Below are 25,062 nucleotides of genomic sequence, written 5' to 3'. Positions count from 1 at the left end.
TTGAAGGAGTTCCCCGAGAGATGCTTAGCACTTGTTGGCCCTTTTGCCTTCTGTCTGTAGTCCAGCTCACCCCTAAACCATCTCGATTGGGTTCGGGTCCGGTGACTGTGGAGGCCAGGTCATCTGGCGCAGCACCCCATCACTCTCCTTCTTGGACAAATAGCCCTTGATGCCTTCAGTGTGACTCTTCAATTTTCATAGTCATGAAAATAAAGAAAACTCTTTGAATGAGAAGGTGTGTCCAAACTTTGGGTCTGTACTGTACATATATATATAATATATAATATTCAGGGCCGGATCAACCCCACCCCAGTTGGCAGCAACAAATTAAAAGTTATGGGCAATTTGAAAATTTACAAGCGTGAATCTCCAATATCCGACTGCAGTGAATGCAGCAGCACGAGATGACAGAGCAGCAAGAGACTATAGACAGTATGCAAGAGACTGATTTGTTTGGAAAACTTTCTCAGTGCGCGCGAAGTGAGGGAACCATGAGACACAGGAGGAAAGAGGTAAAAATGTATTATCAAGAAACGAAGCTTTAATGAAAGCACAGACTTTGCATTTGAGGATTTATTAATGCTTGAGACTATAAAATAAATTAGTCATAATAAAGTTATAGCCATAGGTAAATGTTGAGAGCTACAATTTTAATTTGTAAATAATACAATTTATTAATTTACTTTTTTATTTGATAAAGGTCTATTTTCACCCCTATAGTAGGTGTTTTTTTTTCATCATCATATTTGAGGAAGGGGGGCACAACAATACAATCCTGCTTAGGGCACCCATTTGGCCAGCAGCAGCCCTGAAGTTGGTGTTATACACATCTCTGGGAATGTGTGCTCTACTACACACACACACACACACTGAAGCACGCGTGTTGTTTTCAGCTCTTCACTATATTGACACATGATGTATGCTACACATGTGCACATCGTATACACTGACAGAAACGGCAATGTCTTTACGACAACCTGTCAAAATAAAATTTTGGTATAACTTGAAGAAATTCTAACAGAAATATAGTACTATTGCACAGTAGAGTATGCTATACTTCAAGTAGGCCTAATAGATATTGGTATACACTTTTCTAACGTCAGTAGCATTTGAGGAGAGTGACTTACAGTCATACAAACAACTGTAATTGTTAATCTAGGTGTCAGCTATGATGCACAATTGAATTGAATGTTTGATATTTATTAAAATAAACTGTAAATCATATGTAAATTATGCTACTTTTTCACTTGGCCCCAACGCAAATTTGACTTGCAGTCATAAAACAATTGTAATGTGTTCAGCTACAATGCACACCTTATACATTTTTAATATATATTTAAATAAATTATAAATCATTTAGGTAAAAACTAGGCCCGTTAATCAGTTTCAGGCACATTCCTGTGAAAGTTTTTTTCTTTTTCTTTTTTTTTCAGGTTCCCTTACGAAAAGTACCCATGGTTTTAACAATAACACCACAAATCATTGTTCTTGTAGCCATGGTAACTGCAAATTAACCATGGTTTTGTTACTTCAAATAATAATTTACAAAGTATTAATATACTGTAATATGTTTTGATGTTGTTGTTGCTATAAAAACAGACCTAAGCCATCAATAGCCTTTAAAATGACTTAAAATGTATTATATAAAAACAATGAGGCAATAATGATTGGTTAATAATAACACTGTTAAAATACATAATGTAGGCAAATACAAAATAAACAATTTATGTACATGTTATACATGTTATATTACAAATGCCTGCAAATGGAGCCAAATGCCATGTAATTGCTGCTGTTACACTCAATCAAATCCTTGTTTAGGCTACTGATCAAACATTTAATTCAAATATTCACTTAATCTTTCATTTTTGACCACCTTGTTGCTATAGATGGCACAGCCTTTATAATTTCTTCAACAAAAAACATGCATATCACAACCCTTACAAAAATAAACCATGGTTTTATCATAGTAAAACTGCTTAATTTCCTTTTGCATGATTTCTTAATGCTTGAGACTATAAAATAAATTAGTCATTATAAAGTTATAGCCATAGGTAAATGTTGAGAGCTACAGTTGTAATTTGTAAATAATACAATTTATTAATTTACTTTTTTATTTGATTAAAGGTCTATTTTCACCCCTATAGTAGGTGTTTTTTTTTCCATCATCATATTTGAGGAAGGGGGGCACAACAATACAATCCTGCTTAGGGCACCCATTTGGCCAGCAGCAGCCCTGAAGTTGGTGTTATACACATCTCTGGGAATGTGTGCTCTACTACACACACACACACACTGAAGCACGCGTGTTGTTTTCAGCTCTTCACTATATTAACACATGATGTATGCTACACGTGTGCACGCCAGCACGCTATGAGAGGATTTCACCATTTCATTTGATAAAACTATCGTCATTCATTCGTATCGTATACACTGACAGAAACGGCAATGTCTTTACGACAACCTGTCAAAATAAAATTTTGGTATAACTTGAAGAAATTCAAACAGAAATATAGTACTATTGCACAGTAGAGTATGCTATACTTCAAGTAGGCCTAATAGCTAATAATAATAATAGTTTATTAATAAACACAGAAACTCTGTCTACAACCCACCAAAATAAAAGTTTGGTCTAACTTACTAAATTATGTAAGAAATTGCACAGTAAAATATACTTAAAAAAGATATACTAAAACGACCATATTCCAATAACATCTAAGGATAAATTTAGCTCTTGACTGGTTGAGTTAGATGGTGATTAACACTAAACAGTAGAAAATCAGTTGAGTCTCCCCATCTGTAAATGTCACTGGCTGTTAAAGTCTTGTGTTTCTTATAATAAATTGAAATATTGATAACACTGAACCTTTTATAATGCTCTTAATTACATGTCGATGCATACTGTATGCATTAGTGAGTGTGGTGGTGCTTATGGGGTATGGTCACTGATTCCTTATATGAACTGTTTCAAATGCCAGACATTGATTGCATGAGATTAAGTTTGTAAATGATAGTCTGTGCCCTTTTGTAGTGTGCACATATACTATTTATCATCAAACTGTGATAACTGTGACTAAATTCAGTATATATACGTCTGCCATATGTTGCCACCCCTCAAAAATTCCTGCCCCCTTCTTGCCACCCCATCAATATTTTTCTACATCCGCCCCTGATAATATTCATATAATAATAATATTACAAATATTATGGATGCAATCAAGTTAATCAAAAGTGACAAGAAAGACATTTGTAATTTTATAAAAGATTTCTTATTCAAATAAATGCTGTTCATCGAAGAACCCTGAATGCTATTCAGTGCTATAAGAATCCTGAAAAAAAAAAAAATTCACAAAAATCTATTTTTAACATTTCTAATATTAAGAAATGTTTCTGTAGCACAAAATCAGCACATTAGAATGGTTTCTGAAGCATCATTGAAACAGAAGCGTGCAGAAATTGCTGCTGAAAATTAAGAAAATGGAAAAGAGTTACTAATTTACTCTATTTTTGATCAATTAAAATACAGCCTTGATGAGCAGAAGAGACTTTTTTCCCCCAAAAACATAAAACTCACACATTTTAAGTATGTATGTGTTCATGTGCAATTTTGTGGAAAACAGAAAAATAATTGTTGAGCTGTAGCCTTTTTACAAGGTCTATGTGCATTGAATTTATTTAATACACGAGTTTCAAAATTTGAGTTGAATTACTGAAATTAACTTTTTTCCATGACATTCTAATTTATTGAGATGCACCTATACATGTGTGTGTGTGTGTGTATATATATATATATATATATATATATATATAAATTGCTGTCAAACGATTAATCATGATTAATCGCATCAAAAATAAGTTTTTGTTTACATAATATATGTATGTGTACTGTTTATGTATATATAAATACACACACATTCAGTATATATTTTGAAAATATTTACATGTATATACATTTATATATTTATATTATTATATTTTATATTATACATAAATATATTTAATATAAAGACATAACATACTATTCTTAAATATATACATGTATGTGTACTGTGTTTATGTTTATATAAATACACACATTCAGTATATATTTTGAAAATATTTACATGTATATACATTTATATATTTAGATAATTATATTTTATATTATACATATATTTAATATATAGACATAACATATTATTTAAGAAAAATATGTTGCTTATGTTGTTGTTGTTATATGTTGCAGTTGATTCAATGCATTTAGGGGTGTGGTCCTGGTCAAGACAATTTCCTGAACTCCAAACTGAATGTCAGAATGGGAAAGAAAGGTGATTTAAGCAATTTTGAGCGTGGCATGGTTGTTGGTGCCAGACGGGCCGGTCTGAGTATTTCACAATCGGCTCAGTTACTGGGATTTTCACGCACATTTCTAGGGTTTACAGAGAATGGTGTGAAAAGGGAAAAACATCCAGTATGTGGCAGTCCTGTGGGTGAAAATGCCTTGTTGATTCTAGAGGTCAGAGGAGAATGGGCCGACTGATTCAAGCTGATAGAAGAGCAACTTTGACTGAAATAACCACTCGTTACAACCGAGGTATGCAGCAAAGCATTTGTGAAGCCAGAACACGCACAACCTTGAGGCGGATGGGCCACAACAGCAGAAGACCCCACCGGGTACCACTCATCTCCATTAAAATAGGAAAAAGAGGCTACAATTTGCACAAGCTCACCAAAATTGGACAGTTGAAGACTGGAAAAATGTTGCCTGGTCTGATGAGTCTCGATTTCTGTTGAAATTATATATATATATATATATATATATATATATATATATATATATATATATATATATATATATATATATATATATATATATACAGTATATATAATGTATATATGTATAAGTAAGTGCTTAACACTATTGCTGTAGCTGGGAGAGACAACTTTCATCATGGCAAAAACATTACTGAGATACTGCCTGCATGTGGTTGAGATTACAAGATCTTGTCTTTTTTATTTCTGTCTAAATAGAAACATCCAGTTGACACAAAATTCCCTGGAGTTGCTTCTGAGCATATAAAATAAGAGGATGAGTATCACTGTGGCTGTGGTTGTGTGTGAATGAGAGAAGCAGAGAGGCAAATGGAGAGAGATTGGAGTAACAATTACAGAAGACAAATAATAGGACTGTATCTACAGTGTCTTGAGTTTTATGGAGGGCCTTGTTTAATAAAAGCATCAAACGTGACACATGCCCTCATGACCTAGATTCATGCCCCTGGAGTGTCTCAATCTGGCCTGTCTCCTGACAGAAAAGACACTTATTTAGAAACTGATAACTTTATTTAACATGAATATGACATGCAGTTAACTGGTGCAAATTTGTTTAAACTTAAACATTAAATGTTTAGACTGTCAGTTTTACATTTACATAATATTTTGTATGAAAAAAAAACTATATAGCAAATACAGTAACTTTTATTTCACAATATAACTCTGCTTCAGAGAGATACGGTCTGTCTGATGTCAGATATGAAGGGGAATGTAAAATGAAGATGTTATTTAATATTTCACCCACCCACTTATTTATCATAGTCAACATGTCCGTCATCATCTGGGGATGCATTAATCCATGCAGGTATAATGGAGCCGGACTCCGGTTAGTGGATTTGAGTCATTAGCTTAACAAGTTCTAGGGACATGAAAGCACAACAGCTGCGTAATACTTCCAGTAACAGTTGATAAGAGTTCTCTTTGAAAGTCCCTTTATTTTTAGTATTAACATTAGCTTGAGTGCAATTTAATTAGATGTTCAGTAGGATTTAATTTATCATAATATCTTTCTTTTTTTTAAGTAGTGTTGGTCTTCATCCAGTCGAGAAAATTGAGTCTCTATCTTTGTAAACCAGGTCTGATATTTGTTTTTAATTAGGATTTTGGCTTCAATTGTGTCCTATTGTGTTTTAGATTTAGATTTATAGCTGCTTGAAAACAAGGGTTTGGTTTAGTAGTGAGAATACGGAAGCCCAGTGTTGTAATGTGGAAAGCTTGGAGGGAATATGTTTTATTATATTACCAGCAGGAGTTATTGCTTGCTGCTAACATACCCATCACCGATTCCCAAAACTAGCTCTAACTCAGAAAGAGAACAGCCTGATGTAAGACTTCCAAGTAAGAGCTAGAAAATGTGAGACTTCTCTTGAGAAATGTTGTTTTGTTTTTTTCACTTCAAGCTAATACTTGAAGAGTAAAATAAATAAAATAGAGCAACATCTTTGCTTTTATAGTCTGTTGGAATCCAGAAGCTATTGCTTTTCCCTTCTTTTTTTGTTGTTGCCTGGGAAACAGTGTTATCATGAGGCGGATGCTTGTTGTTAAGTGATCCACCCTCAATGTTTTTCGGTGGAAGCATGCCCAGAACAGCCAGGAAATGAAGTTAACTGAGCAGTTCTCTTTGTTCAGTGCCATGGCATATCTCATTTCTCTCATGTCTGTGACGAACATTTTCTGAAAATTATGTGATGTAGAACTTTCTAAAAAAATCAAATAACTTTATTTTACTACTGATGACAAATGCAATATTCAAAAACTATGCCAACACTAAAACTGAAGGAAATGGCTGCAGTTTTTTTTTTATTGATTTGATATGAGTTTTCACACTGAGATTTCACAGCTGATCCAAACCCATCTTTCAAAGGACACATAATCAAAGAAACTTGATTTTGGTCATAATAACTCAGTTTTGACAAAACGTAGAAACTGCAATTTGCCTTTGCACTGCAGATTATTACAGAGGGATTTCTCATACAGTCTCAAAAGTCTGGAATTTGGATAATGAAAAGTTTTGTTCATATGCCAGGAACACTTTAGAGAGAGATTTACATGAGTCCTTAAATGTCGAAGTGTTTACTTGCAATGTGCAGTGCTGCGCAATGATCAGCTCCCCTCCTCTTGAATCCACCAGCCTAACTACTGCTGGCTTTACTCTGAAGCAGCCGCACTATACTCTACCACTGCATTTATGTATGATTGTAACCAAGGCAACAAACAACATAAGGAACAGAATGGACAGATTAACCGACTGGGTGTGAAGCGAATATAGGGTTCTTAATACGCACATAATTCCTCCAATTAGCCATTCCTCAGAGACACAACGCAAGTCTTTTTGGGAAGGTTCTGACTGCAGCAGCTTGTGGTGTTGTGGAGGTATTATACAGGTAAGATAAAATGCATTGCCCTCTTTGAAGCATGTATTGTGCTCTTTTATGTTGTCCATTGCGTCTCAGGAATGTTTTCATGCACACTCCATATTTACACTACAAAAGTACATTTTTTGCATTTTAATGTGGATAAAATGTCTTTATTTTTTGTATAATGATTTCCAGCATTATCATTTGTGTCAGAATTCTCCTTATGTGTGCGTCTTGGTGCTGTACTAAGCCATCTGGCACCTACTGTTTCACCACAGCTTGATAAGATTCACCCTTTGAAGAGACCTATAAATCCGGCTGTCTGTTAGGCCTGTGATGGCCTTCTACAGACCTCTATCTCAAAAAATGTGGTGTGTTGCATTATTTAATAGTTGAAAGTAAAATATGAGATGTTTTTTGCAGATTATGAGAAATTCTGCTCAGAGGAGCTTGTGTCCCTTTGATTTTAAAAGTGTCTTCCATGAAGAATGTTATTTTGTTTGATAATTACTTTAGGTTATGTTTAGAGATGCACCAATAGACTGGCCAGGGACCACAATTGTGCCCATTTCTTACTCCCTGCCAGATTATTACCCCCTAGTATCGGAAATAGACCAATTATAAGCAAAGTGGGAAATTACATCTGTTTTGTTATAAACGGCAGCCTCTTTCCAGTCACGGAGCACTTTATTTTGGGATTTGTTTAAATGAGAGAACATCTTTAATTTAGCCCAAATTGGGGGAATTGGAATTAATTTTACTATGCAAAAAAAAAAAAAAAAAGTTGCATCACAATTTGCATAGATTTTTGTTTGTATATGATGTCAATTATTTAAAAATCTGAATCGGCAAAAATCTGTATATTGGCAGGTCACACTTACAAAAAAATCGGATTCTGCAAAGAAAATTGCAATCAGTGCATCTCTAGTTATGCTATCGATATACTTGGCAGAAAATATATTCATATTTCTAAATTTGGTCACTTCAGTTGAGTCACATCTTCCTTAGAATATTTCCTTTAAGCATCATTTACTCACTTTCAGGTTGCTTAATACTTTTTCTTCCTTGAAACATGGGAGGAGATTTTATTATTGAAATCTCAAAGCTACTGTCCATTAGATGAAACTGCATGGTCACCAGCTGTCAATTTCTGCTGTTTCTGGGTTTATGGTGTAGAAGTTAATAATAATATAATTATTATATGGGGAAAAAAGTAACTGTGTGTTTGTGTTGTTTTATTTATTTATTTCCTGATTTTCCTACAGTAATTATCATGCATACTTTCTATTTTCATAATTCTATTTTTCTTTAGCTGTATACATTGGAAAGTCTATCATTTCGTTGTATGTCTCTTTATTAGGGAAGTCGTGGCCTAATGGTTAGAGAGTCGGACTCCCAATCGAAAGGTTGTGAGTTCGAGTCCCGGGCCGGCAGGAATTGTGGGTGGGGGGAGTGCATGTACAGTTCTCTCTCCACCTTCAATACCACGACTTAGGTGCAAGGCATCGAACCCCCAACTGCTCCCCGGGCGCCGCAGCATAAATGGCTGCCCACTGCTCCGGGTGTGTGCTCACAGTGTGTGTGTGTGTGTGTTCACTGCTCTGTGTGTGTGCACTTCGGATGGGTTAAATGCAGAGCACAAATTCTGAGTATGGGTCACCATACTTGGCTGAATGTCACTTTCACTTTTTACAATGACAATATAAGATGAATTGAATTGTTGATATTGTGATCATAAATGTTTACTTTGAATCACAAATCTAAAATTTGCTCAGAAACACAGATGTCTCAAGGCAGAGATAAAGCTGCATTTTTAGCGGGTTCACTTTGAGAATTAAAAGTCTTCATAAAAAAAGTAATACATGAAAACGAATAAGTGGAATAACTCATTTTCTTGGAAGTAAATTTTCCATCTCACTGGACCGATGGTTAATTGTGGAGGAGTGACAGTTCAAAGACATTAACAAAAACCTTGCTTTGAGTTTTTAAAGACAAACTTTCAGAAATGGACAAAAAAGAAAAGACTAAAATTCCTAATTAAAAAAAATATTCTGAAAAGAATATTTCATATTCAATGCAAAAGCAAGGTGTATTTTTCTTCATTTGAGTCATATTAGAATAGCTTGCATTACTTTGACTGCACATCATGAATCCGACTATATTTAATATCACAATATCATTGTGAAGAATATTGTGGATAGTGTGGTAAATAACACTAGATAAAAGTGTTTTTGCTGTTTTGGAAATGGTAAACAAGTAAATTAATTGTGAGCTCACTGTGAATGAGTTGTGTGCACTTAATGTATAGTATAGCCAGGGGTCATTTAGGGTTTATGAAATTTAATTTCTCCTGATTTTTGTAAATCAGTGGGGTATTTATCTAATGTATGACCACAATTGAGTGCAATATCTCATAAAGATTGTAAGCTTAAAGTCTTAAAAAGTCGACGTCGTCTTCTAAGCCCTGAAGATGGGTTAGTTTAACAATTGGACTCTGGAAAGCACAACAATAGCATTAGTAGGCCTACATCTGACTCTCAGATAAGTTTTAATATTAGATTTTTTAATATTTCTTTTAATATTAAATTCTTCATCCACATTTGAAAAAGTGAAGTTAACAGATTTTTAAAACTACTTCAAACAGAGGGGTAAAAATAAAATAGTCCCAGACTGTAGATTTCCGTGTTTAGGAACTAGTTTTCTAGGCCATCTAAATGAGTGTATAAATCATTTTCTTTTAGATGCAGAGGCTGCATTTAGTTTGCAGTTTTATCTTGTTTAAAGCATCTGGATGTCTCAGGCTATAAACATGACAAATTTGCCCTTGATTAAAAGTTTAATACATATTTAGTCACCTAGCAGTTTTGTGTTATATGGTCTGCTGCACATGTAGGGCTGACTGTACATCATTACTCACTAAATAAATATATAATACTGACTTGAGTTAAATTTGTTATATATAATTTATAAACTTCAACTACAACCCGAATTCCGGAAAAGTTGGGATGTTTTTTAAATTGTAATAAAATGAAAACTAAAAGACTTTCAAATCACATGAGCCAATATTTTATTCACAATAGAACATAGATAACATAGCAAATGTTTAAACTGAGAAAGTTTACAATTTTATGCACAAAATGAGCTCATTTCAATTTTGATTTCTGCTACAGGTCTCAAAATAGTTGGGACGGGGCATGTTTACCATGGTGTAGCATCTCCTTTTCTTTTCAAAACAGTTTGAAGACGTCTGGGCATTGAGGCTATGAGTTGCTGGAGTTTTGCTGTTGGAATTTGGTCCCATTCTTGCCTTATATAGATTTCCAGCTGCTGAAGAGTTCGTGGTCGTCTTTGACGTATTTTTCGTTTAATGATGCGCCAAATGTTCTCTATAGGTGAAAGATCTGGACTGCAGGCAGGCCAGGTTAGCACCCGGACTCTTCTACGACGAAGCCATGCTGTTGTTATAGCTGCAGTATGTGGTTTTGCATTGTCCTGCTGAAATAAACAAGGCCTTCCCTGAAATAGACGTTGTTTGGAGGGAAGCATATGTTGCTCTAAAACCTTTATATACCTTTCAGCATTCACAGAGCCTTCCAAAACATGCAAGCTGCCCATACCGTATGCACTTATGCACCCCCATACCATCAGAGATGCCGGCTTTTGAACTGAACGCTGATAACATGCTGGAAGGTCTCCCTCCTCTTTAGCCCGGAGGACACGGCATCCGTGATTTCCAACAAGAATGTCAAATTTGGACTCGTCTGACCATAAAACACTATTCCACTTTGAAATAGTCCATTTTAAATGAGCCTTGGCCCACAGGACACGACGGCGCTTCTGGACCATGTTCACATATGGCTTCCTTTTTGCATGATAGAGCTTTAGTTGGCATCTGCTGATGGCACGGCGGATTGTGTTTACCGACAGTGGTTTCTGAAAGTATTCCTGGGCCCATTTAGTAATGTCATTGACACAATCATGTCGATGAGTGATGCAGTGTCGTCTGAGAGCCCGAAGACCACGGGCATCCAATAAAGGTCTCCGGCCTTGTCCCTTACGCACAGAGATTTCTCCAGTATCTCTGAATCTTTTGATGATGTTATGCACTGTAGATGATGAGATTTGCAAAGCCTTTGCAATTTGACGTTGAGGAAGATTGTTTTTAAAGTTTTCCACAATTTTTTTACGCAGTCTTTCACAGATTGGAGAGCCTCTGCCCATCTTTACTTCTGAGAGACTCTGCTTCTCTAAGACAAAGCTTTTATAGCTAATCATGTTACAGACCTGATATCAATTAACTCAATTAATCACTAGATGTTCTCCCAGCTGAATCTTTTCAAAACTGCTTGCTTTTTTAGCCATTTGTTGCCCCCGTGCCAACTTTTTTGAGACCTGTAGCAGGCATTCAATTTTAAATGAGCTAATTAAGTGGATAAAAGTGTAAAATTTCTCAGTTTAAACATTTGCTACGTTATCTATATTCTATTGTGAATAAAATATTGGCTCATGTGATTTGAAATTCCTTTAGTTTTCATTTTATTAAAATTTAAAAAACGTCCCAACTTTTCCGGAATTCGGGTTGTAAGACAAAAAGGCAAATACAGTGTAAAATACAATTAGCATAGCAACAAGAAAAACTCCTTATAAGAAGTGCTTAGTGGTCATTTTCACTACAATTGATAAATGAGATGTGAGATGGTGCCATGATTGTCCAATCATGTTTGGGGACAACTCCCTTGTTTTTAAGCCTCCGCATTCATGGCCAGAGTACATTTACAACAAACAGCCTGATGCTATGATTGTGCCAAATGAGAGAGAAAACAACATGATGCACCATCAATTAGATTACTAAGTACCCATTTCTAAAAATAAATTCATCCATATGAATGTGTTTTCATAAATGTCTGTCTCTGTTTGTTGACTAACAGCTAATTGATGCTATGTTTCTTCATTTGTTTGATTACTGCAAGAGAGCATACTTTTTAGCTAAGAGGAGAATAAAACACACTTGTAATGGCTGATGGAGGCTTGATGGTCAATTTAGTGTATGCTCAAATGGAACTTTGTTAACTGAACATATTCAGATACATAATGGAATTTCAGGACAAACTGTAACAAGGTTGTTATAAGATATTGACGTCTATCAATGATCTTTTATTTTTAATTTTGTGCATGTTTACTAATGTTTTTATTATTATTTTTATTATTTAAACTGGTCAGAGGACATTTTTTATTGCTGAAATGTTACATTTGTATAGTTTAAGAGACTTAATTCTTAGTTATATATTTTTTGATAATGCTAGATAGGTAAATATAATGTACTTCTAGAAATTCTAACTTTAATGTTATGGCAAATCTGAGCACAGTTTGAAACAATGTTGGTCTTTTTCTCAAGAGAAATGGATTTGCTGAGACAAAAGTCTCCATTTGATCTCTATTTAATATAATTACTGTTCAGAGCAGATGTAATTTGTGTTTTATCTTTCTGATGAGTGCTTCCAACTTACTGGTAAAACAAAAATACAGTTAAACAGTCCTGGCAAACTGATGACCTCACACGATTGAATTAAAAAAAATCATTATTTGTTTCAAACAATGCTGGTCGTCCTGTAACACTTCCAAAATTTTATTTGATGCTATGCTCAGTAGGCTCCCACATGGAAAAAACCTATATAAACATATATATTTCAATATAGGTTTTGATATAGGTTTTTAATATATGTGACTAGGGATATGCCGGTATCAAATTGTCCTGTTGCGGTTAATTGATCATGCTTTTATCACGGTATACGGTATTATCACGGTATTGCAATTTTGTTTTAAAAAGTGGTCATAATACAGTATAACAGGTTAAATAACTTAATAATCTTATAACAAAAATAACTAAACATTTAAAACAATAAAGCAATACAGAAAAATATATAAAAGTTAAATGTTTTACACATTAACGTGCAAAAGAACTATAAAAACCAATAGGTATCACTTTACAGTAAGACCGCATTAGTTAACCTTAGTTAATGCATTAACATTCAAGGCAAGGCAGGTTTATTTGTAGCACATTTTGTACACAATGGCAATTCAAAAAGAAAGTAAAAGAAAAATAATCACAAAAATAAAATAAGCAATTTAAGAACTTGAAAATGAAAATGATTTAAAAACTGACTTAAAATGAATTTAAGACAGTTTAAAAATAGAAAATGATTTTACATAAAATACAGTACAATACATAAAATATGGTGTAATCAGTTCGGACATCGGATAGTGCTCATTCAATAAATGCACAGCTAAACAATGAGCAATAGCTACATTTGATATAGATTTAATTAATCTTTGTTAAAAAATCTTAAAAGTCTTAGTTCATGTTAGCTCATTAAATAACACAGTTGCAACTTTTAATTTTAACAATGTGTTATTAAATATTGGAATACCTAAGATTAATGAATGTTCAGAATAATTTTTTCATTGGCAGTTTATGTTAACTAATGAAGCCATAATGTAAAGTGTGAATGAACAATAAAAGATCAAAACACTTTCAAACAATATCTAGGGCATTTGTAGTCCAGATTTTTTTTTTAAAAATGAATGTTTGAAGATAAATAGCCTATTAAGTCTAAATATTTCAGTAGTTGGCTCTGTAATAAACACCATAGGGAAAACACAAATCTGAATGGTTATTTAGGATTATTTTTATGTTTACAGGGTAAGGGCTGCATTTAGCACCATCTGCTGTCAGAGAGTGAATGTGCTCTCATGCAGCGCGTCTCTCAGGCCAGTGACCAGGCGGCAAGGAAGTCGACCGGAAGTTGAAGTCGGCCACGTGCCGCCATCTTGTAGCAGAACTTCACTTGCGTTAGTTTTCCCATTGACTCCCATTCATTTTGGCGTCACTTTGACAGCGAATAACTTTACATCTGAGGCGTTTAAAGACTCCGTTTGTCCATTATTTATTTCTAAAGATATACGACGATGTATAAAGGGCTCCATTACCTTCTATGTTACATTATGGCCCCCGTAGAAACAGTTTTTGTAAAAAATAGGCTAACGATTGCGTCATAACCACTTGACTCTGTCGCATTACCGTACAGACAGGAGGAGAAGCTTGCAGGCAATTAACTTAATATGGCGTACTGGCATTACATTTTAAAATACTATACAAAATAATTAATCAGAATACTTACTCCTGCTCACTCACGCCAAAGAACTCCCCGCTCAAGCTCGCCGTCTCTGCAAGATTAACGATGGCAGTTTGCACGCACAGCCACTAGAAGATTTACATCTGTCAGACAGGTTGCTGACGTCATCAAGCTTAGTTTGAGTCTGCGCGTCAGAAACGGAAGTGCTAAAAAACGCTAAAAAAGGGCTTCACTTGTCTCAATTGAGTTCCAATGGGGTCGCTGTGTCCATTTCTTTTATTGTCAATGCCGGTGACACACTGGCTGCGTGGCATCTCTGCTGCGTGCCAGAAGCATGGCGGCTGCCTCGCGTTTTCTGTGTCTTTACACACCAGAGGCGTGCCTGACGCGGCGCTGGCGCACTGCTACTACTGTAATATGACATAGAGGGAGGCCGCCAACAGACCAGGCTCTTGTCTTCATGACAACAAAATCAACTTTTTTTTTACACACCTACAACTACGCCTACTGATAAAGGACATCGTCAACAGTTTTGACGGCAAAATATACTATGTTTGACAGGTGCAATATTTGAAAATAGATAATTATTTATTTTTTAAATTACATTTATATCTGAATTTATGTCAACCTATAGACTTTCAAACATCAAAATGTCATGAATTAATATGTATTTGTGTACAAAATGACATATAAACATATTTTCCTATTATATTTTGCCTGGAAACGCTTCCAACACGCTAGCGTGTCGCGTGAAAAATAGGCGTCGGTTCTATTTCTAGCATGCACGCGTTTTCCGCGCGGCTCGAGCCGATTCCCACAAAGCCTTGCCCCTTCATCACAGTAATTGCACTCCTGTTAATTGCACTCAGGTGTCTTCACTTGATAGTCATTACCCTGCCTATATTAACCGGTCTGTTCTGTTTGTTTTCATGGAGTCCTTTCATTCCGTCACCCAGTTTTCTCACCTTCCGAGTTTCCTGTTCCTTCCCTGTTTGTTTATTGTTTGGATGGATTTATGGTTTTGACCCCTGCTTGTTGGATTCTGATTTGGATTACCCATTAAATACCACACTGCGTTTGGATCTCTCGTCTCCTGTGTTTCTCTGGGTTCCGAACTTAACACACATGCATTAACACAAATACTGAAGCTAGATTGTGTAATTTATCAGAATCAAGGTAAAGGGGTTATATTTTGTCTTTTGCTTTCTAAAGCCCAAATAGGCACAGATGACCCCCTAATCCTCAGAAGATTTAGATGAGCGTGTAAAAGCTAAACAGCTAACAAAAGTTTTTCATTTACAAATTTGTTCAACGGAAATGTGCTTAACAAGGGGAAAAGATTTCCTTGGCGTCCTCATATCTGGCCTTTTCCTGACTTCTGCTGAAAAAGAAAAAGTGCAGCTGCCACTGAGAGAATATGGTCCAAATTATTCTTTCATATCTTTATTGTCTTACCTAATGGATTCTGTTTTATTACTCGTGATAATTGCATTTTTGCATGCAACTTAGATGTGATGAGACCCTTTCTGGGAAATTAAAGAAACCTTACAAATGATATCTCTTAATATCTCAGTTGTTTTCCTACACAACAGTTAGTTTAAAATGGAGAGTAAATGAAGACTTGAAATTGAAAAAGCCAGAGATTTCAGTGAACTCGAAGATTTTTTAAAAGAATTGTTCCAATATTATCTTAGTTACAGCTTGTACGAATGAGGTCAAATCTCTACTCAAAGAGTATTACAAAAAAAAAAAAAACAACCACAAACAATCATGGCGGACGAAGAGGATGCAGTGGCCATAGTTTGTGCTTTGTTTTTAACCGAAAAAAAAAAAAAACATAAGAAAAACAAGAAAAGGCAATGGTCAAAGAAGTGGAGACAAAGTCCTCCATCTCCGACGTCCACCGGACTTTCTGGTGCGCCATGCCGCCGGCTGTTTTGAATTTGTTTCCCGGTATTTCCTCGCTGCCTCGTCACCTCGCTTTCTGATTGGCTACACGCCACAGTCCACAGGCTGCGTGATCGTTTGTCCTCGGGGGACACCACACACGAGAAGAAATCGGGCCAAATAAATCCAACATGTTGGATATCCCCGATTTGAGATCGGAGTGGTCCCGACATCCTTCCGAGCAGAGGAGAGCAGTCTTAACACACCACACACGGCAGGAATATCTGATCAGATTATTTTACGATAATCGGAGCATCCTTAAGATTGTCGGAAGGTGTCAATTGGGGCTAAAATCGGCCTAATTATCCTGCCGTGTGAACCAGGCTTTAGCAAAAGATAGTGGTTTACATCAAATGTCTCATAGCAATCATTTAACAAACACCATGGGCACCATGCTACATAAAGAACACATCTGTCAATCATCATTCAATCATCATTCAATCAAGGAAGTCATGAGAGCGGGGAGCCGTAGATCCATGGTGCAGGAGAATTAAATAGAGCGCCAATCACTCCAGTCACCATCAGGTCACTCTTTAGCAGCTCCACCTGTGAGTCATTACAGTGAGAGTAACAAAAGAGAAAGAAAGAAAAACACGCCAGGGAAAACTAGACCACGAATACACATCTTCCCCATGAACCACATAAAATACTACACTCCCACGTAACAAACTCTATACACTTTTTGTTTTTCCAAGACACTTTTTGTTTTTCTTTTACATAGTTAATATTTAAATGAAATTATGAGTTATGAAAGAACATCCTCTGATAAAATAAATACTCCTCTCTGTGCTTTTTTGCAATGTGTTGAGTTGACACACAAGCAAAAATGTCCTGCATTAATGTAACTGAGCTTTTGATCGTACACTTTTGTAGATTAATAGACCTTAGTCAGATTAGATGCCATACTGAATTTTAGAGATGCACCGGCCATCAATCGGAACCAACTAGTTTTTGCTCAATAACCTGCGATTGGCAAACTGCTTTTTTGTTTTATTTTGGGCAATCTCTGTTCCTAACTTGCACACAAAATTCATTGCAATAATTTCCCAAAATGTTATTTGTGTAGAAATATTACAAAGTCTGTAAACAAGACATTAGTAGAGTCCAGAGAAAAATTGCTGAAGATGAGAAAATACTGTACCAGACAATGCAAAGCTCGCTATTCACTATATGTGAAATAGTGGAAGAATATTCGAAATATTGATTTAGGGATGCAGGGTTTATATGTATCTCTGAAAGGTGCACTAAGTTAATTTTACCAAAAAATGTTGATATTTGAAAGCACCAAAACATACACGCCCATACCCCAACAGGACCTCTCTCTCTCTCTCATTTTGATAACCCCGCCCTACACGTATGTAGACAACCCTGGCAGCGACAATGGTGGAGTCTGCAATGCCTGCATAACGCAACATATTCTAGCAAAAGCCAACACACATAAGTTGTGTGAAACAAAGAAAATCAACGTTACTCACCAATCAAGAAGAAACAGATCAAACTCGGTGTCCAATTCCAGTCCTTCCCTCTCCTTGAGTTTACTCCACCGTTGGAAAACTGCTCCAATATTTAGTGGATATTGTCCTACCTTTTGCCTGATCGTAACCCTTTTTTTTTATGTTTTGTCCCTCCACAATAACCGTCCTGTGCACTCACTGAGCACTCTCTTCTCCCTATTATTAGACACAGCCCTTGCTTATTGGCAGCAAGTGTGTTTTTCGACTTGGCCCGACACTGTGGTCAAAAGCATTTTTCAAATGTTGTTTAGTGCATCAACTCCATATAATATGAAGTAGTGTTTATAAGCACAGCGATGAAAACGAGGCTTTAAGGGACAAATTAACAGCCTTTACAATGGAACAAACTGTATAAAGGTCCTAAATAACTTAATCTTCACCAACTCACAACTTTCAAAACTGTTTTATAGAGTTTATGCCTACTGAAAACATTTTTTTTTTCTCCAGAAAGATATTGTGGATGAATAATTGGTTTGTTGTTAAACAATAGTATAATCCATTAAACGCATTGCACATCACTTAAAGACCTGTTTATATTCATGCCAAATATTAAATGTCACTACCCTAAGGTCTATAGTTATTTTTAGATGAAACATGGATATAAAATCAGAATGAGAATGGTATACCTGGTTACAGAAAATACATACTAACAAAGTGAAATAAATAATAAATTAAAAGCCTGCCACAGGCGAATAGAGTTAGTCAACACAGTTAATCAAAACAGCTTATGCAAAATGATAGTGTGCACGCTAAATGCATAATTCCCAATTTAGTTTTTTAAACATCTCTTCTCCTGATCACCCAACTGTCTTTAAAGTGCTCCTCTCCCCTCATTAGCATGCATGTATTGGCCTTGCAAAGCCAATGTCTCCTGCAATCATAGAGGCCAAGGGGAGATTAATTAGAGACCTTAGTGCTCCTGTGACGGGCAAAGCAAACAGCCTCTCGCTCAGCCTGTAATTTATGTAATGCTTCCTTTACCGTGGATATAAGGAATGGCCTTTTTTTGGTCGATATCTGGCACTGGGTGGTAATGATGCTTCAGTCTGCCCTCCTGCCTTTTCTGGACTATTATGGGGGAGTGGAGAATAGAAAATAGGATGTTTTTTTTTGTACTATAACATCAAACAAAGGGTTTCAGAGTAAGTTCAAGCCCGGCAGAGTTCAGAGGCGTGCAGTGCATGTGAACTGTTGTGCTGGTTTTTGTCTTGATTCTTTGTTCAAGCTGAAAGCCTGAAGCGTTTAGAGACAAAATTCCTGTCACATTATCCGGTCGAGCTTCAGTGTGATTGAGGACTGTCATGGTGTTTGGCAAATTATTGGGTCAGACCCGATTAGCGGTGTAATTGTACTGTCAGCCTGATGTGTAATTGCTTGTTTGTGTGAGGCCTTTTTGTTGTTTGTTTCAGTGTGTAATACTGAGATAGATAATGGCTGTCCTCCCAGCTCTCAAAACAGTAAAGTTACATTTTTAGAAGAATTGGCAACAGTTCTGAGAAGTTTATAGGCTCTTCTGAGAAAATTAAACTAATGGAGTATCACATGACATGCTGCATAAGGGGAATTTAGAGGTCTGCGGGCTTTTGAGCTCTGCGTGTAGTGCATTTAGATTTTAACACTTTGTTCGTCTTTGTTTGTTTCATTAGTTCTCTAGTCAATTTTAATGTTAAACCCTTTAGGGGTTTATTACCAAAGGAATGCCGCCCTAGGAATCCTCCAAAATAAGTGCACATTAAATCAAGTACTAACACAAAGTGAAAATGCTAAGCTATCAAGCTTTCTATTGCTTCTATAAAAAACTGAAGAAATGTGATGGCAAAATTTGATATAATTTTTTGTCTAAAATCAACTGCAACTAAAATATGCAACTGTCTTGGTACTGTTACAGTACAGATGGTACATAGACGGGAGATCACAGGTAAGGAGGTTTATTGACACAAGCAGATGGGATGGTGAACACAGGTCAAATAGCAATGGCAATAGTGACTGAAGAGTGATCGTGCAATGAAACAGTCCTTTGATTGAATGGTATTGGAGCCTGGCGTTTCTGTGACGGGTACCAGATCAAAAAGAAAAAAAGTTATCTTTGCAAATTGTCCTTAATAATATAACTTGGTTGAACGTTTCATTCAGACATTTATCATATTACAGAAGTAAAATGGGTCACAGCGTCGTTTTGTCTTACAGGCATTATTTACCCTACCATAAAATTTCTCATCATTTACTCACCCTCATGTCATTTCAAACTTGTAACAGAAAATCCTGTTACAAGTGTGTATATATATATATATATATATATATATATATATATATATATATATATACTGTATATATGTGTGTGTGTGTGTTTTGGTCAAACTATCCCTTGAAATGTTTTTTTTGATAGGATCCAACATCACTCTTATTATTTGATACCCTAATGCAATTAATTTAAGAAGAATGTCATTAATCTATCTGATATCCCTGTGGTCTTTTTTTTTTTGCTTGAGCTCAAATTGTATCTGTCAGAAATAAGCATGATTACTGTATGTTCAAAGAATCTGAATTTTTTTTACAGCTACTTCCTGTCACAAGTGGAAATTGTCACTTTTGGAATAAATTGTAGGCATTATTCATGTGTGATTATGAGAGTGCTGTCTGCCAAATCTCTATCTCCCCCTCTTTTTTGCGTTCACTTTTTCTCGCTCTCAGATAAATAAGAATTTATTCCTCCTCTTTGAGTTCTGACTTAGTGAGAAAAGCAGCTCAATACAAGAAAGAACGAAACAGCTGTGTGCATTTTTTAATTGTCAGTGAATGAATATGGAGTGAATGAATATGGAGGTTTCACAGTAAAAACTCTTCATAATTTATTAAATCCACACCATCATAAACACACACATCAGTGGCTTTCAAAATATACACAATTAAAATGTGCACTTAAAGAGTGGATAGAAGACAAAAATTCTCTAGCCATCAATGATTTTGTTCTTTGAGAGGCTGGTAATTTGCTTGGTAATGTCGAACATGTGGGCTACAGGATGATTAGACTCATGCAGTGTTGATTTGTGTCTCTACATTATATGCTAGCTTGGGTTCCTCCTTTAATATAAATCTGTCAGCAACCAAACGCAAATCCTAAGTTCAGTTGCTTAGAGAATTAATAGCACCCCTCTCCTCAATAAATGGCATGGTTTGAGATGTCCAAATCATGCATGTCTGTAACATGCCATTAAATAACTTTTTGTGTTTGTTTTCCAGGGCAGGAGCAGCCATGCCATTTGGCTGTTTAACTCTGGGAGAGAAGAAGGACTACAACAGTCCTTCAGAGGTCACTGATAAGTATGACCTGGGACAGGTAGTGAAATCGTGAGTACACATCTATGGTTTTGTCTACCATAATTTTATTGTAATCTTTCTGTTCAAACTATACGTTTGTGAAAAATGCTCCTGTTTAACACTTTTCCAAATTTAATATAGTTTTTTTTTTTTTTTTTTTTTTTTTTTTACAAATTTCTCATTTACCCAAAAAAATTTATAAAAAGTTTACACTAGATTCTGAATCCCAGATTTTCAGTGTTGACTCAACAGCACTGTATATGTGTTTTTATTGTCTTCAATAACAGGGAGGAGTTTTGTGAAATCTTCAGGGCAAAGGATAAGAACACACTGAAAATGTACACCTGTAAGAAGTTCCTGAAGAAAGATGGAAGAAAAGTACGGAAAGCAGCTAAAAACGAGATCCTCATCCTGAAATTGTACGTTTTACATGTATGCTATTTATATGATCCACATTTTAGTGAAGAAAGGTGCTTGCAGATGGTGCTCAGTGTTGAAATTGGTTTAACACGAGTGGCAGAATGCAGTCAACTCTTTATCATGCAAATGCTTTTATTTTTGCAGATAGTCATGATTTCATTTCACTTTCTGCTCTGCTTCCTTTCACAGTGTCACAGTTTCTCTCTTGCTTTCTCTCTGTCTCTCCCCGCAGGGTGAAGCATCATAACATCCTCCAGCTGGTAGATGTCTTTGAGACGAGAAAAGAGTACTTCCTCTTTCTGGAGCTGTACGTTCTTTGAGATTTTTGTGTGTGAGAGTGAATAAGAAAGTACACGAGTGTGATTGGATACTTTATGTTTTCATTACGTTCAGATTTTAAAAGCATAACTGAACCGAAATGAAAATTTCATTTTTCATGAACATTTTTTTTTCTTCTCAAGGTGGATAGGGATGTGGAATATAGAATATACTATTTTCCCTATATTAAAATGGATTTATTTATTTATTTGAGATTGGTGTGTAGTTGGGACAACTTTTTTTTTCATTCTCTTGTATCTTTATCCTGTTACTATTGTGAAAGTTCAGTGAACAGATTAAGCAAGTAAAAACATTATTTTTTAAATAATTCAATGGGGACTGGTGTTTTTAAGCTGCAGATTGTTTAAATGTTGACGAAATGTTCATGATATCTTTACATAAATATGCATTTGCTTCAGTTTGTATCTTGATCACTTTTTCTATAAACTAAAAATACACCTTTCTAAAATCATCATGTTACAAGCACAAGTTTGATTCTCACATGAATATTTGGTTTGACCATTTTTATTTATTTATTTTTTACTTCAGAGCCACAGGAAGGGAGGTGTTCGACTGGATCTTAGACCAGGGCTACTACTCAGAACGTGACACCAGCAATGTGATCCGGCAGGTGCTTGAGGCTGTGGCTTACCTGCATTCTCTTCAGATTGTTCACAGAAACCTAAAGGTGACTTGGGCCTTTACTACCATCTAATGGTCACCACATGGTAATGCACCAGAAGGCAGTCTTAGACTCTATTTTCAGGAGACAGAGGTTAATTAGACACCTTAAAGGGTTATTTCATGCCATAAGGAAAATTATTTTATTACTATTGGCATGTCTTGCATCTCTTGTTTTTTTTGACACAATCCTGAAAATTTCTGATTGTTTTAAAGTCAAGATGCAAGGTCAGGTTTTTTGAGGTTTTTTAAAATTGATTGCACTATTATATCTTCTCACCCCGTCAGCTGGAAAATCTGGTCTACTACAACCGTCTGAAGAACTCCAAAATTGTAATCAGCGATTTTCACCTGGCCAAACTGGAAAATGGTCTTATCAAAGAACCATGTGGCACACCAGAGTACCTTGGTAAGAAAAAGTGTCAAAGCTTTCAGAAGTAACTGTGCCCTATGGGAATTATGATTATTCATATAAATATATACGGATATGATTAAAATATATTTAAGTTAATAATGAAAAACGAATCTATTTAAGTTACTTAAAAATAACAATGTATAAATAATAATATAGCCAATGAATTCGGTACACATCATATGTGATTTTTACTATTAAAAATGTGTAAAATATTTGTAAAATAATGATTGATATGTGTTTGGTTTGGTTTGAGGAAAATAGTTAATTAACTTTTTAATTGATGGTCACACCATTTGACATGTTTTGCACTATATTATATTACATATTTGTAATTTTCTCTTATAGCTCCAGAGGTGGTTGGCAGACAGAGATATGGCAGACCGGTGGACTGCTGGGCCATCGGGGTGATCATGTACATCCTGTGAGTTCATGTGTCGTTTTTTTTACACATTTTCATTCATTGTGTAAGATGGTCCGACGTATTCAATTCATTGTGCTCTTGAACCAGATCTTTGTTTATTAGTAGACCCCATAGATGTCTGTATTGGAGTCACTTGCCTGACCCATCCATGAGGTCATCAGCATACTTTCCATTTCCTGTAGTCACATTGCTTGGTAGCTCATCATTACCACTCTGTAAGTGCACAGTATCTCCTGTATCTGTTTCTCTCCTTAACCTCTCCACAACAATCAAATGTTGTTCATATGGTATTGTTGTCATAATTAACCCCTTGTCCTAGGACATTTTAAAGGGTTAGTTCATCCAAAAATATAAATTATGTCATAAATGACTCACCCTCATGTCGTTCCAAACCCAGAAGACCTCCGTTCATCTTCGGAACACATATATTTTAGATTTATTCAGTGAGCTTTCTGTCCCTCCATTGAAAATGTATGTACGGTCTACTGTCCATGTCCAGAAAGGTAATAAAAACATCATCAAAGTAGTCCATGTGACATCAGAGGCTCAGTTAGAATTTGTTGAAGCATCGAAAATACATTTTGGTCCAATAAATAACGACTTTATCCAGCATTGTCTTCTCTTCCGGGTCTGTTGTGAGTGCGACTGCTGTGACTGTTGACGTACGATGCTGCTGATGTGATCTTTGTTATTGGGCGCACCAGAAAACACGTCAGCAGCGTCATACGTCAACATTTTGGACCAAAATGTATTTTTTCGATGCTTCAACAAATTTTAACTGACCCTCTGATGTCACATGGACTACTTTGATGATGTTTTTATTACCTTTTTGGACATGGACAGTATACCGTACATACATTTTCAATGGAGGGACAGAAAGCTCTCTGACTAAATCTAAAATATCTTAAACTGTGTTCTGAAGATGAACGGAGGTCTAACGGGTTTGGAAGGATATGAGGGTGAGTCATTAATGACATTTTTGGATGAACTAAACCTTTAAGGCTCTGGTCATATGTGTGTTTACAGTGTGTTTGTGTGTTCTACTCACTGCTGTGTGTGTGCACTTGGATGGGTGAAATGCAGAGCATTCAGAGCATTCAGAGTATGGGTTACCATACATGGCCATGTACTTTCATTTTTACTTCATAATTTTCAACAGACTGTCAGGAAACCCACCTTTTTATGACGAGACAGAAGATGACGATTATGACAATCATGATAAGAACCTGTTCCGGAAAATTCTGTCTGGAGACTACGAGTTTGACTCACCCTATTGGGACGACATCTCTGACTCAGGTACAATACACAACTCACTACACAGTAGGTGTGGGTTGGATCTGTGGGACTCTGATTTGATCAAAACACAGACTCAACCTTAAATATCTGCTTTGCAGCAAAAAGCCTAGTCGCATGTTTAATGGAGATAGACCAGGACCAAAGAGTGACCGCACAGGAAGCCATCAATCATGAGTGGTAAGGAGCCTTTGTTAGTGCAGAATCAGCATTTTATAACTTATCTGCCATTTAGTAAAAAAAATAACTGCTGTGCTTTTTTTTTTAGGATATCTGGAAATGCCGCCTCAGACAAGAACATCAAAGATGGTGTTTGTGCTCAGATCGAGAAAAACTTTGCTAAAGCTAAATGGAAGGTAAGGTTTCAAATAAATACTGTTCTTTTGACCTTTCTGTTGATCAAAGAATTCTAAAATAATGTATCATGGTTTCC

At 35.8% G+C, this 25,062-nt stretch overlaps 1 protein-coding gene across 2 annotated transcripts in view; it reads left to right on the top strand.

Annotated features, from left to right (window-relative positions):
- The window catches only part of LOC132151672 (caM kinase-like vesicle-associated protein), a 32,326-nt gene that overhangs the window by 4,609 nt on the left and 2,655 nt on the right, over window positions 1–25,062 (top strand). Inside the window, exons 1-10 of one of the 2 annotated variants that reach the window (XM_059559962.1) lie at window positions 6,967–7,196; window positions 21,004–21,111; window positions 21,369–21,500; window positions 21,734–21,808; window positions 22,369–22,507; window positions 22,789–22,909; window positions 23,261–23,336; window positions 24,496–24,632; window positions 24,731–24,809; window positions 24,898–24,985. In XM_059559962.1, the coding sequence (XP_059415945.1) occupies window positions 21,017–21,111; window positions 21,369–21,500; window positions 21,734–21,808; window positions 22,369–22,507; window positions 22,789–22,909; window positions 23,261–23,336; window positions 24,496–24,632; window positions 24,731–24,809; window positions 24,898–24,985 (942 nt within the window). In that variant the 5' untranslated portion in view covers window positions 6,967–7,196; window positions 21,004–21,016. Of the gene's footprint in view, window positions 1–6,966; window positions 7,197–21,003; window positions 21,112–21,368; window positions 21,501–21,733; window positions 21,809–22,368; window positions 22,508–22,788; window positions 22,910–23,260; window positions 23,337–24,495; window positions 24,633–24,730; window positions 24,810–24,897; window positions 24,986–25,062 lie in introns of those variants that run through there. The other variant, XM_059559961.1, reaches the window with a different exon arrangement.

The sequence above is a fragment of the Carassius carassius genome, chromosome 10 (assembly GCF_963082965.1).
Source record: "Carassius carassius chromosome 10, fCarCar2.1, whole genome shotgun sequence".
In the NCBI taxonomy this organism is placed as follows: domain Eukaryota; kingdom Metazoa; phylum Chordata; class Actinopteri; order Cypriniformes; family Cyprinidae; genus Carassius; species Carassius carassius.
This window is presented reverse-complemented; position numbering and strand designations above follow the sequence as displayed.